Consider the following 13,371-nt stretch of genomic DNA (forward strand, 5'->3'; position numbering starts at 1 on the left):
TAAGGTGTTGAGTGGAAGGTCTCAATGTTCCAGACAATCTGCCAGTGAGAAATAATAATCCTTTCTGCCTATCAAAAGATGGTGACCATGGCCAAGGCCCTGGCTCCCAAGTGTTGTCTTATTCTGCTTTCAGCATACATCATGGAAACGGTGAAGAAAAATTAAAAAATGGGAACTGACAAGGAGAATACAACACATAAGAGGTGGATCCTGAACGAGATTCTCAGAAATATACACCTTTTGCTAAGCAGATAAACATCTTTTCTTACTAATTCCTGTTAACATATAGACAGTTCTTTTAGATACATTATATGGCAGATGATTACCAGAAATAGTACTAAAACATTGCAGATACAGTGTGAATAGTTTTTAAAGGAATTTAGTGGGAACTCTCAGATGTTTGTTGTCTGTCTTAGCTGAAATATAAACTCTTTAGTTTTCTCTTGTATATAAGTGTAACTAATTTTGTAGGATAAAATTATATATAGGTGTCTAATATTAAAAGATATAATGCATACATATGTGTTATATTTTAATCTCTAGCTGCTTATCATTTATAATTTTAATATGTTGACTTCAAAGGGAAGTCAATATTTAATACTTAGACATATTTCAGACATTGTCATTATTAAGAATGTTTCATTTCTCTCACATATTCTCCATTAACTAAACTCAGAAATAAAGAAGTGAGCTACTGAGCGATATGGGCTTTATCGCTTAAAGACAGAGAACATTTGGGAAGTCCAAATAACTGATACTACTGGTTTACAAATAGGACCTTATTTTTCAGGCTGAATTACAGAAAAAAAAAAAAAAAGAGTATTTATGCAAAAGACACCTCACACTCCTCACCCTGTTTCAGTTGTATGTTGGCATTGTATGTTGAATATAGTTTGGATGTGTGGATTTTATATGTACAATAGTTTCTTAAATATTTGCAGGTACCTCTGTGGTTCAAGTGACAGCCACTGATGCTGATGATCCTACTTATGGCAATAGTGCCCGAGTGGTTTACAGCATATTACAAGGACAACCTTACTTTTCTGTGGAACCAAAGACAGGTAATTTTCTACAAATTCTCTTTACCATAATGCTGAGAAAGTAGAAAAAGTGCATTAAAACATGCTGGGAACTTGTTAGTGTAGTCTCTTGGTTAATTGAATACAGTAGAGCTTTGTTGCTCTTTTGTATTTCTGAGTAGATTTTAAAAATCACACGAGCTATGTGATAAGCTTACATTTTTTGAATGGAAATTTTTATCTCCTTGTCAATCTTCTAGCTCGCTGATCTACTGTCTATTGCAGTATTTCTGAACAATAAAAAATTGAAGATGCTGTGAATATGTTTTATTTTCAGATTGTTCTGTAAATATACAAATATCACCTTCTCATCAGATTTCCTACACTATAGATTTATGCCATGACTGACTCTTCATTTTTCTTTTTAAAATAGAGTTTTGTTGTGGAAAATATATCTTTTCTTCATCAGTTTGAGCATTAAAGCATAGTACATCCCATTCTCATTTGACACACTATTTTACTGCTACTTTCAAAACATAATTTTTGAAGCATTTTTTTAATTATTATTTTTATAAATTTTGTGAATATTGCTAGCCATAGGAAAATGCAGTCCTTATTCCTCAGTTTTAACAAACATTGTCCTTCCTGTTGTATATTTTGTTCAGTTGTGGAACCCTCACTACAAAAAGGACTTTGAGTTGCTCAAGCACATGCAGACAGAGCATCAAAGCTGGTAAAAGGACTAGAAAACACAACATATAAGGAACTACTGAGGGAATTGGGGATGTTTTGTTTGGAGAATAAGAGACTGAGGGGAGAACTCCTCTGTCTCTGTAACCAAATAAAAGAAAGTTGTAGCAAGGAAAGCATCTGTCCCTTTTTTCAGTGATAAGTGAAGTTACACCAGGGGAGATCTAGCTTGGGTATCAAGAAGAATTTCCTCATGTAGAGGATGATCAAGCATTGGAACGGGCTGCCCAGGAAAGTGGTAGAGTGCCTGCCCCTGAGGTATTTAAGAGACTGATATTTAAAAAGCTGTGGCTATGTGAAATGTGGTTTTCTGATGGGAATCAGTAGGTCAGGTTGATAGCTGGACTTCGTGATTCTAAAGGACTTTTCCAAATAATATGATTCTGTGGCTTGATGATTTTACAGCATCATTTCACACAGTGTTTAAAAAAAAAAAAAAAATCAATTTGCATAATTTCAGTCTCCTACATGGAGGAAAATTATAATCTGCATTTCAGAGATGGATAAGCCACAGCAAAAGAGAAACAGAATATTTACCCTATTTGTCATTTAAAAATCAACCAATGAAACAAAAAGAACTGCTGGGTAACAGATCTGAATCCTAATGTTATGACTAAAATGTCACACTCTATTTAACAGCACCTAAACTTGCAGAAATCAGTGGTATCAAAATATTAACATATCTGTGCATTCATATATTTATAAACCTCCATATATTCATGAAAAGGTTCATCCTCTACAGGATTATATAGTACTTTCTTTTTCTCCAACAGATATGGTGTATAGTAGGCTTTTTTTTGTCTCTCCTTTTTCTTTAAGAATTCTTTAAGAATTGAGACTGAAATGTTTTCATACATTTTCATTTTGATGTTGTACTCAAATTTCCTTTATGCGTGATAATTAGCTCCCAAATGGTTGGTTATCATTGCTTGGCAATTTAAATGTAATAGAAAAACAAACGGGCTAGGTAAACTAATGTAGATACAATAAACTTATGAAATTGTATGTTAATTGTGCTTTTAAAAGTCTTGTCAAATAGGTGAAATAATGCCAGAATATCTGTAAAGTAAATGTTTCAGCCCATGGCAAGTCCTGAATTCAGAAGGGAAGAAAGAAATAAAACTGTGACTAAACATTCAGCAAATATCAGATGAAGAGTTATGTGCCCTAGTGTGCCTCTCCTTTATTTAGATTGTTTATGTTTCCTTTACTGCTGACACTGAATGCTGTTGGAGTATGTAGCTGCCTCTCTGGAAATCAGAGCTAGCAGTTCCACTATGTGCCAGGCATGAAATATTCATAAAGTCATCACATTTTGAATAGCAATATTTATTTTCTGATCTATATCAACTGAACTGAAAGAATGAAGCATGGAGCTTTCTTCAAGTTTACATTTCAAATCAAATAATTACAAATTGTATGCAGATTATCAAATGGATATTAAAAAAATACTACAGGTACTACAGTATTTCCTTTAATAAATCAGGACATCTTAATTACATTAATGTTTTCAAAATAGTTATTTATTAAGCAAATATTTGGTGAAATAAGGTAATTTCATATATATGCAAAGTGTGGCATGATATCAATATTAGTAAGTCTTAATGTGGTGAATGATTATTCAAAACACTGTGAAATAATTTTGAACTTGGAATCTTAAAAATGAGTACAGAATATTCTGTTCTTATCTGTAAGACAATGGGAAATCAAACACAGAAGAGTACATCTTCCAGGAAAGGAAGTGTCATGCAAATAACTATAGTTCAAGGAGAAGTAAACATGGTCGTGGACCCAAAGAATGTACTACAAACTAAAACACGCTGTTTTTGGACTACTTAAAGTAAGCTTGTAGCATAGCAGTTTATTTCCTACTAAAATATTGTAATATCAGAGTTGAAGTTATTTCCTCCCTTTTTGCAGTCATTGGTCTGCTGTTACCTTTTAGGGTCAAACTCAGTTTTCACATTAATGTATTTACTTCTGCAACTATTGACATAGCTTGTATTGCTGCAGGTATTATCAAAACTGCCCTTCCAAATATGGATAGAGAAGCCAAGGACCAATATCTGCTAGTTATTCAAGCAAAGGACATGGTTGGGCAAAATGGTGGTTTATCAGGAACAACATCAGTAACTGTCACTCTGACTGATGTTAATGACAACCCACCCCGCTTCCCACGACGTAAGTTACATGAATTGTAGCATTATTTCTAAACATTGCTATTTCCTTTACTTTTTATGTTATACCTAAAGAGAATAGGAGTACTTGACTTCCTTATTAAATATTTGAAAATCTCTCAGAGCAAGTTCTATTGTTATTATTATTATTGCTACAGCTACTACTACTACTTTGGAAAAATCTTTTTTCTTTACCTATTTCAGATCAGTTGAAATAAAGTTATATAGAGCAGGTGCATTTATTGATGTACTTTGCTTCTTCACTACAAATAAGAGGACAAAAAGTAAACACCTTAAAACTTTTCTATCTTTTGTCAGCTGGACTTCAGAATGAACAATTTCTTAACTTAACTGTTAGTCCTTCCTTTGTCACTTCAGCAGGATTTATCTTGTGCATGGAGTGTTTCCTAAGAAACTGCAGATCTGTAAAGTCATCTTCCCTCAACTATCTCTAACCAAAGTGGCTATCATCCCAACCAAAGAAGGGAATACACAGTTGTAATGTCATAACTGTTTATAACTAACATTATGTCTGGTATGATTTTTATTTTATTATTATTTTTTAATTTACACTATCTTATAAAGTCCTCACAAAATTAAGTTAAAGTAATGGCGGAATATATTAACTGTACTCAACTCCAATGATATAAACCAGACTTCCTGCCACTAAGAATTTGAAACAATGATAGAATAACAGAAGTTGTTTTTGAAAGTGAAGATATTATTGCCTTTTGACTGCAGATATCTTTTTGACAGCATAAATACGGTTTTATATTTGAATGAAAATACTGGAATATTCAAGATTGCAGGTGGTGACTTTACTTTTAAAGAAATGATTGTACCTTGGTTTCTAGTCATATTAGGAGTGTAAGCTCCCTAATCAAGATGTAGATTTATAAGATGATAAGGCTTTGTACCAATTTTACTTAATATATTTGCTTTATTTCCTTTATTTGTGGAAAACAAGTTGTATTGTTTACCTTGGAAAATTGCAGGCATTTGTATGACTAAGTGTTAAATAAAATTTATGCATCTTTGTCTTGGATTTCTCTCTCATAGAAGAAAAAAAAAAAAATCCATCATAACGAAAACCTAGAAAAGAAATTTAAAAAATCATATTGTAAGCTGAAACACATTTTCTGGTAGCCTGAGTAAATATTCAGTTGCATGAGTATAGATTACATTTTAGCTTGCAGACTCAGAAATCTCTGAATTTGTTATATTTCTGAATTTCGCAGGATCATATCAGTATAATGTCCCAGAATCTTTACCTGTGGCATCTGTAGTGGCCAGAATAAAAGCTGCCGATGCAGATGTGGGACCCAATGCTGAAATGGAGTATAAGATTGTAGATGGTGATGGTTTGGGAGTATTCAAAATTTCTGTAGACAAAGACACCCAGGAGGGAATCATCACAATTCAGAAGGTAAGTCTGAATTTTCTGACTGATTATGTTTGAAGCTGGGCAAGATAAGGGAAGGAAATGTGAAGGTACATGTGAAAATTGTTGTGATATTTTTGTTGCTGTTTTTTCTGTTTGTTTGTTTGTTTTATTGGGGTTTATATTTGTTTGTTTCTTGGTTTTTAAAAATTCTCCAGCACAAATAGAAATCTCAAATTTTCTCTCATTTCTTTTTACATTAAAGAAAAATGTATGTCTTACAGTAGAAACGTAAGGTCAGAATCCAAAATGAATCCAAAGCATAACTTTAAGAAACAAAAAATTCTCTTTGATTAATCATGTTCTGTACAGGAGATATGCAGTATTATCAATATTTATTTATTGGTAAGACTACCTATTTTGTAAGAAAATATTTTATTTCCTATATTAATCCGCAGCCCCAAAATATTAAAACAAATATTTTCCTTTTAGCTTTCAATATGTGCAGTTAAGTAACTAACAATTTAAAAAGAAAAACCGTGTTTACATAAAAATATTAAAACTCAGTTTTTTTGCATTTCTGCAACAAATTTTAAATGGTGTCCTTTTTTAAAATAAGTGTGGACTGAAATATTTTGGCAGAAAATTTTAGTTTTGAGGAGAATGATAAAACAAAAAAAGAAAATCTTGCACAGAAGAGCACGTTGTGAATATTTATCACTGGCAATGCTAAAAGTACATGGTCCTATCTCTCCTAAGTTATTTAATATCCTGTAAAATATAAGACTGATTTAGTATTTTAGAATTAGTATATTCCTGAACAAACGCCTATTCTTACAGTTTGTTTATTTGGATAATATTTCTTACAGAGTTACTCTTTAATCTTTGCAAATTTCATGCAACAATTTTCTTTTTTTTTTCCTTCCAAAGTACCAATATCTTTCTAAAGTAATATAAAATTTCAGTACCACATCTTCTTTGAAATAAGTTAATACTGCATGATGTGGCATAGTAACGGGCTAATTCTCTGATGCCGTGAACACCAGCTGAGAGCTGGTAACCATCTGTAGATGTCAGTGAAAATGCAGGACATTCAGCAATTTTGACAGGCTCTAATAAATGTAATATAAATCATTTTTTTTCAAGGGAAAAGCAATTGTCTGAGTCTTCTTGTAGACTGCTAATTCCTTCTTAGCGCATTTGAAATACAAGTGATGAAAAATTAATCCATTCTTTGTACAACAGCCAAACTCAGTGTGGATACTTCAACTTGTTCATTTTAAGATTTTTGAGGAAAGATCTGGAAGTGTTATGGCCACCCGAGAGGGAGGGTGCTTATCAGTATCACGGAAAGCAACACAGACAGTTGGGATTGTCAGCAGACTAGTTTGGGAGCTTATAAAAACATTTTAATTTTCAATCTATAGTTGTAGTCACCAATGCTTTTTCTGGGACTCTCTTAATTCTAGTGCACCAATAATTGTCCAGCAGAAAAATAATTGTCATTTATTATTTCTGTAATCACTTTCATTAGGGAACTGAAATGATTGTTTCAGTACTGAGTGTTTGTGAAAAGAATTTCCCTATGATATGGCTACCTGACTGCAATTTTTGACCGAAAGAAAAGCCCAAGGTTTGCAAATAATATTTAAACCTAGTAAATGCTGCTGTGATTTGATAAAATAATTCAGAATTTTTTCTTTGCAACATTACAAATTTTCTCTCATTTTCCTACCATTATTAAATACATTACCCCTGTTGTATTCAAACATAAATCCTCATGTTGAAGGGCACCTCCCAAATCTCTAGATGCTATTAGGTCTCTATTTGGATTCCAGGGAACTTAAATACCTTGCTCAAGGATGAAAGATCTTTCCTATTAACCTTGCAAATAAAATAGTACAGAGAGTCGACTGCAAGGGAAGAAAGAAGTGAAGAATCCAAGCACAGTAGCCACAAAAAACTGCAGCTTCTCCTCTTGAGGGCAGGCACATGGAATACCATTAATGAGTGTTCGTACGTTAAATGGGCTTCAGCTACAAAGGCTAGCCTGACAGAGTCAAGCAGACATGATCCTTGCATTACGATGTGAGCTTTTTAGTAAGGAATGAGGGAAGAAACCGTAGCATGATAACTATGTAAACATTTTACTACCTGGCACATGAAGTTCTGAACACTTCCGAGAGCCATTTGTTCTTTCCTTTTCATACCCCTTAATTCAGCTGAGACACTGAGAAACAGCTCAGCCTCCAAATGTGTGCCCATCATTTTAAACTTGTGCATGTCTATACAGTCAGATAATATTTTCTCAATTCACATCAAGCAGAAAGACTTCTGAAAAGGTATACTTCGGTTCTAAAAGCAAATATGCTCTTTAACTTTGCATACTTTTGCTGCAATCACATACACAAAGGCCACACATCCAAAACAAAGTAAGTATGATTGAGCATACAAAGGCAATACTCCATCCACTTTTGTGCTGGGTGTTGTGGAGGATGTTTAGCAATTGATTATCAGAGCTTCACACACAAGCTGAAGATTTTATGCTCTGTTCCTAGGATAACCATTTTGAAACTATTTGAAAAGTGGACTCCCACACTACAAATTAAGTTTTTATTTTAACATGTAAGGAGAAAAAAAAATTGTTAAAAAATATGTTAAGATTTAAGAATTCTGTGAGAAAATTGGGATTCTTTGTGCTCCGAGTGGAAGAAATATTAAATGAAAAATACCCAAGGATCAGCAAAAACTGCAATGTATGCATTTATGTATAGAAGGTAAAAAAATTCAACAAGTTTGAAAAAGACAGGTATCAATGACAGAGATAATATAAAAGATCAAATATTTAGGAATTTCCCAAAATTACTTGTCTGTAATGTCTTGACTAATTTGACTAATTTAACTAATTAATGACTATAGGTTTTTGGAGTGAAGGTTGAGAAAGTTTATGAATGCAGTTTGAATAGGTTTATCTATTTATTCATTCATGTGCATTTGTATACATTTTTCCTCTGTACCTCAAAGACTCTGAGACTTTAAAATACCAAAAGACAGGAAAAACAAGCATATATTTTTTTATTCTAACACTGATATTCATTGAAATATGTATTTTATTCTGCTTTCATTTAAAAAAAAAAAAGTATTGAACAATTTTACTTGTGTTAATGTAATTAAATATATAATGTCTAACTTGCACTGTAGTATATAACAAAATTCATTAACTGACTTCACATGCAAATAATTTATCTAACATGTATCTAGGAGGACATATCAAGTACAATAATACATAATATTAATAAAAATAATATATAAACAAAATCTTCAGACTTGTCAAATGAAACATAAGCTCCTACTTTACTTTTCTTCTGTACAGAGCAATCTAAATATGTCACCTACTCATATTCCATGCTAGAGTTCTGATGTTGCAAATAATGTAACAGCTTGGTTATTCTCTAACTCCAAATTATTTCTTCCTCTTCAAACCCCAACTCAGTACACACAAGCACACTTTAGTGAATTCCTAAGTAAAGCTCAGTTAGGTGCCTAAATTACCATAAAAGAGGATTTAGAAGAACATCAATATTAGATGATCTTTTAGAAAAAAATCTCTCACAGCTTCTGAAATGGAACTGGATATTTATATTCTACAAAAGTATTTGAAAATTTTATCCTCATTTACAATGAGACTCAATTTTCCGTCTGTAAAGTAGGATTAATTCCTTCCTATGATTTATTTGTAATTCTCATTCTACTATAAATACTCTGTTTGTAAGGATGCAGATCTTTTGCATGTGAATAGTATATCATTCCACAGTGATGAGAGTTTTTGGAAGGAATTTTTCAGAAGATATTAGATTTTATTTTATTTTTTTTAATGGGTTTGATTGGTCTTTACTGTAACACACTTAGAACTGAAGAAGCATTTATGGAAATGAATAATGTAACAAATTTTATAGTGTCCTTGTAAAACTATGTGTATACAAGTTCAAAATGAGTTCTTGTTGACTGTTTAAAGAATCCTGTTCATAAGAGAAATAAAGGGATTTTTGGCTTCATTACTCAGCAAATTAATATACAGACCATATAGAACTTCCACAGCTTTACTCCTAAAAATAGTGTACCGAGAGAGACATCATATATGTATGGTTTCAACTTCATTCACAAACTTGCAGTCTACGGTTAGTCTTCAGTAATAATAATAGCTGAGTTGCAAAATATCTTAAGATAAAATCTGATATACAATATGCATACTCCAACACCTTTATCGGTTACTTGGTGCTTCAAGTATGATAATGATAACTTAAAAGAACAAAAGGCTGCATGGTACTTTTTTATTATACCTATCATGTGGAAGTTTTTGAAAGGATATAATATCTGATTCAAGCTGTTTGAAGCCTATAGAGAAATTTATGGAGAACTTCATTGAAAAAAGTCTGAAGGCTCTGCTGAGAGCTGTCTTGTCATACTGTAGCAAATGACAAGCATGAAGATTTCCCACTGTATTGTTATTGCTCACTTTATCTTCATTTCTTCCCCAAATACATGGCTCTACTATCACTATCACCAAACCATTTGAATGTAATCTAGAAAAATGTGAAAATAAGTTTTGCAAGTACTTTCTCATAGAAATAGGCTGCTAAGATATTATTCTACAATCTGACGTTATTTTAAGAGTAATAATGGCAATTATAAAAATGAGGTTTTTATGTGTAAGCCTTTGACTGAAAAGCTATCTTTCTGTTAGTGTTAACATTTCTCTTTTTTTTTCCAGGTAAAAAATTTGCTTTCAATTCTGTATCAGAGTTTACAGTGTAAGAACTTGAGCCTACCATGGTTCCTTTGAAATATAATGTGCATTTGTTTGATGTACCGCAGTTTTCAATATAAAACCTCCACTAGACTTAAAAATGGGATTTTCACCTCTGTAAAGTACATTATTAAAAAGTTACCATACAGTAAAAAATGAACATTACAAAAATAGGTTTCCTGTGAAAGATAACTTCATATCCAGTCTCTGAAATGTAGATAACTTGTTTTGTAATTTCCTTCACATAGGAAAAAATTCTTACCTCTTTGAAGAAAAAGACAGACAGAAAGAAAGTAAACACAAGAACACAAGCCTGCAGTTGAGAGAAAGATAAATGGTCCCGCACAGGACCTAATCAGTTAACATTAATGCACAGATATTAATGAAGCTGTGAGGATCTAGTCAGAGCACTGAAGAACTGATGTATATACATTGTCCTTTCAGCCTTCCACAGTGATGTAGTGATTTGTAAGCTGCTGACTTGGTACTTCATTACTGGAATCTATGCTTTTGTTTTAAAAGGAAATTATAACAGTATAGTCCGCAGGCTAGTTGAAAGTTGCTTACTAAATAAAAAGCATTAGTAATAACTGGATAAGAGAAAGGAAAAAAAAAAAAAAAGAACTTCTCAATTCATATCATCAGTCTTTTAGTCTGTAGTACATAATATCTTCATTGTATTGTGCATTATTTGTTGAAAGATTTCTTTCAGATCAAGAAAATTTGCACACTCACCATGTCTTAGAAATTTTGTTTAGTTTCGTGAACTGGAATATGCATCAAAGCTTGGTACTTTTCTATGAATCATAGAATCTGAGATTTGTATCTTATTGGAGTAGACTGAGGATGATGACTTCAGATTTATGGTCACTATCACATCCCACAGGAAAAACTACTGTAAATAAATTCTACTGTAAAGAACTAAGGAGAAAATAATAGTGTTGCGATTTATAATCTTCTATCATGTGATGATGCAACCTTGCCCTTACATTCTCTACCTCTTCTAAGCAGCAGTGGTTTCATATCACATATGAGTACATCAGATTTTTTCTTTGATTGTTTTCCACTAACAAAGAACTTTTACAATTTCATAAACTGTCAGCAGCTTTAGGTACCTGATATAAGGGAATTCAAGGGTAGGATTCATATTACTGAAAGCAGATGTTTACATCTTTCAGTTATTGAGATTCATTTTCTACTGGCTGCTGAAAAACAGACAGTAAGTAGATGAGGTGATTTCTTCCCTAGAAGGACTTCTGCTCACAGTAAGCAATGTATGATAATTTTGAGAATATAATAATTTATATGGCTAACTTAGAGAAGGTAAAAATTGCCCTGAGTAAGCAGGCGTGTTAAACATCAACATCATTCGTTTTTCATCTTTTCCAATGAATGTATTCTCCTTAGTCCCTACAAATGCGAGATTCCACTCAAATATATGAAACATAATGGTTTAAATGGATATGTAAAACTTATGTTAAATGCCCACATGGAAAAGAAATGATTTTATGATTTTTAATTAAAACACTAAATATCTCATTTAGTCTTTTGAAATCAATACAGAAACATAAGAACATGTGCAAAATTTTCATTTAAATAATTTCTTCATAATTGTGCTTAGTTTAACAAAATTATGCTCTGCGCGTACTATGTATCAAATTCAATTTTTTCATCATTATTTTTTCTTAAGTAACAGTGATGTTGACATTAATATGTCATAAGAAGCTGTCTTGTCTCCATCTTCATTAATTCCACATGTTTGATTAAGTGTTGCTGTAATTTAAACTGTCAGATTTCAACAGATATCAGTGATTAATGGAAATAAGTTAGCCTTCCCTTCTACAGTGTATGCAACTTCAAAGTCAAAATAGTAACTTGAAAATATAACAATCCCCAGAATAGGCAAAGTTTTGTGATACTGTTATGTTGAATCTTGGAGTCACAAGATATGTGATGTATGTAGGAATATTTAAGTAGAAAAATCACTACTTATTTTGCCTTATAACTTGGCATACACTGGATAGGTATTTGTTATTTGTTTTTTTTTTGTTGTTTTGTTTTGTTTTTTCTTTTTAACAGAAAGTAACAACAATAGGTCCTCCTTTTTATTCAGTGGAAAACATGCCGAAGTTTAGAATATTTAGGTGTCATGACAAAGTTTCAACTTTTCTATAGTATTAATCAGTTGTACAGGGCTACTCAAAGCATCATGGGAAGATTAAAAATAGAAGGTGTGCAACAGCACTTATTAATATATGTTGAATAGAAAAATAAGCAGTATGAAGAGTACAGTATAAACTGGGCTAATTACTTGTATGTTTATTTATTTATTTATTTTAAACCCAACAGTTTCTAATGAAAACTAAGTTACCACAGAATTTTCTGTCTGCCGTGTCAGAGAGAATTATAGAATCATAGAACATCCCTAACTGGTAATCAACAACACCAGCTCTTGGCTCTATACAAGTCCACCCCAAAATCAAACCTTATGTCTGAGGGCAGCACCTAAATACTTCTTGAATTCTGGCAGCTGGCGACCATGACCACTGCCCTGGGCAGCCTGTTCCCACACCCACCACCCTCAGATGCAGAACCTTTCCCCTCCTCTGTCACAGCTCCATGCTGTTCCCTCAGATCTTGTCTCTGTCACCAGAGAGCAGAGCTCAGTGCTGCCCCTCACTCTTCTCATAAGAAGCTGTGGGCCCCCCTTCAACCTCCCCTCAGCCTCTCCTACTCGGGGCTTAAAAAGCCAAGGGACCTTGGCCATTTCTTATACATCTTGCCCTCTGGGCCCTTCACCTTCTTTTCCACCCTCCTTTGGACACTCTCTAATAGTTTTAAGTCCTTCTTATATTGTGGCACCCAAACTGCATGCTGTGCTTGATGTGAGGCTACAAAGCACACAGAGCAGTGCAAGTCAATCCCTCCCCTCACCTGGTAGAAGTGTTGGGCTTGATGCACCTCAGGGTATAATTGCGACTTTCGGCTGACAGGGCACACTACTGACTCGCGTACAACATGCATACTCATTTGAACACCTAAACTAAAGGTCAGCCTAATGTAACCCCATTTACTACAATCCCCTGAGACTGACCCCTCAGCCAATTAATCAATTTCCAAAACTGAATTCTGATTTGAATTATATAATTTGTTAAAACATTCTGCTTTTTTATTCAACAAATATCAGACTTTTGTCAATGACACTCTTCAGGTCATAATTTCTGTAGTCCATACAAC

The 13,371-nt window shown here is 33.1% G+C and overlaps 1 protein-coding gene across 3 annotated transcripts in view; it reads left to right on the forward strand.

Annotated features, from left to right (window-relative positions):
- The window catches only part of LOC125690953 (cadherin-7), an 85,287-nt gene that overhangs the window by 43,070 nt on the left and 28,846 nt on the right, over positions 1-13,371 (forward strand). For all 3 annotated transcript variants that reach the window (XM_048939772.1, XM_048939773.1, XM_048939774.1), the window contains exons 4-6: positions 942-1,061; positions 3,783-3,950; positions 5,185-5,372. In XM_048939772.1, coding sequence (XP_048795729.1) covers positions 942-1,061; positions 3,783-3,950; positions 5,185-5,372 — 476 coding nt within the window. The remainder of the gene's footprint in view (positions 1-941; positions 1,062-3,782; positions 3,951-5,184; positions 5,373-13,371) is intronic.

The sequence above is a fragment of the Lagopus muta genome, chromosome 3, assembly GCF_023343835.1.
Source record: "Lagopus muta isolate bLagMut1 chromosome 3, bLagMut1 primary, whole genome shotgun sequence".
NCBI classification, from domain to species: Eukaryota; Metazoa; Chordata; class Aves; order Galliformes; family Phasianidae; genus Lagopus; species Lagopus muta.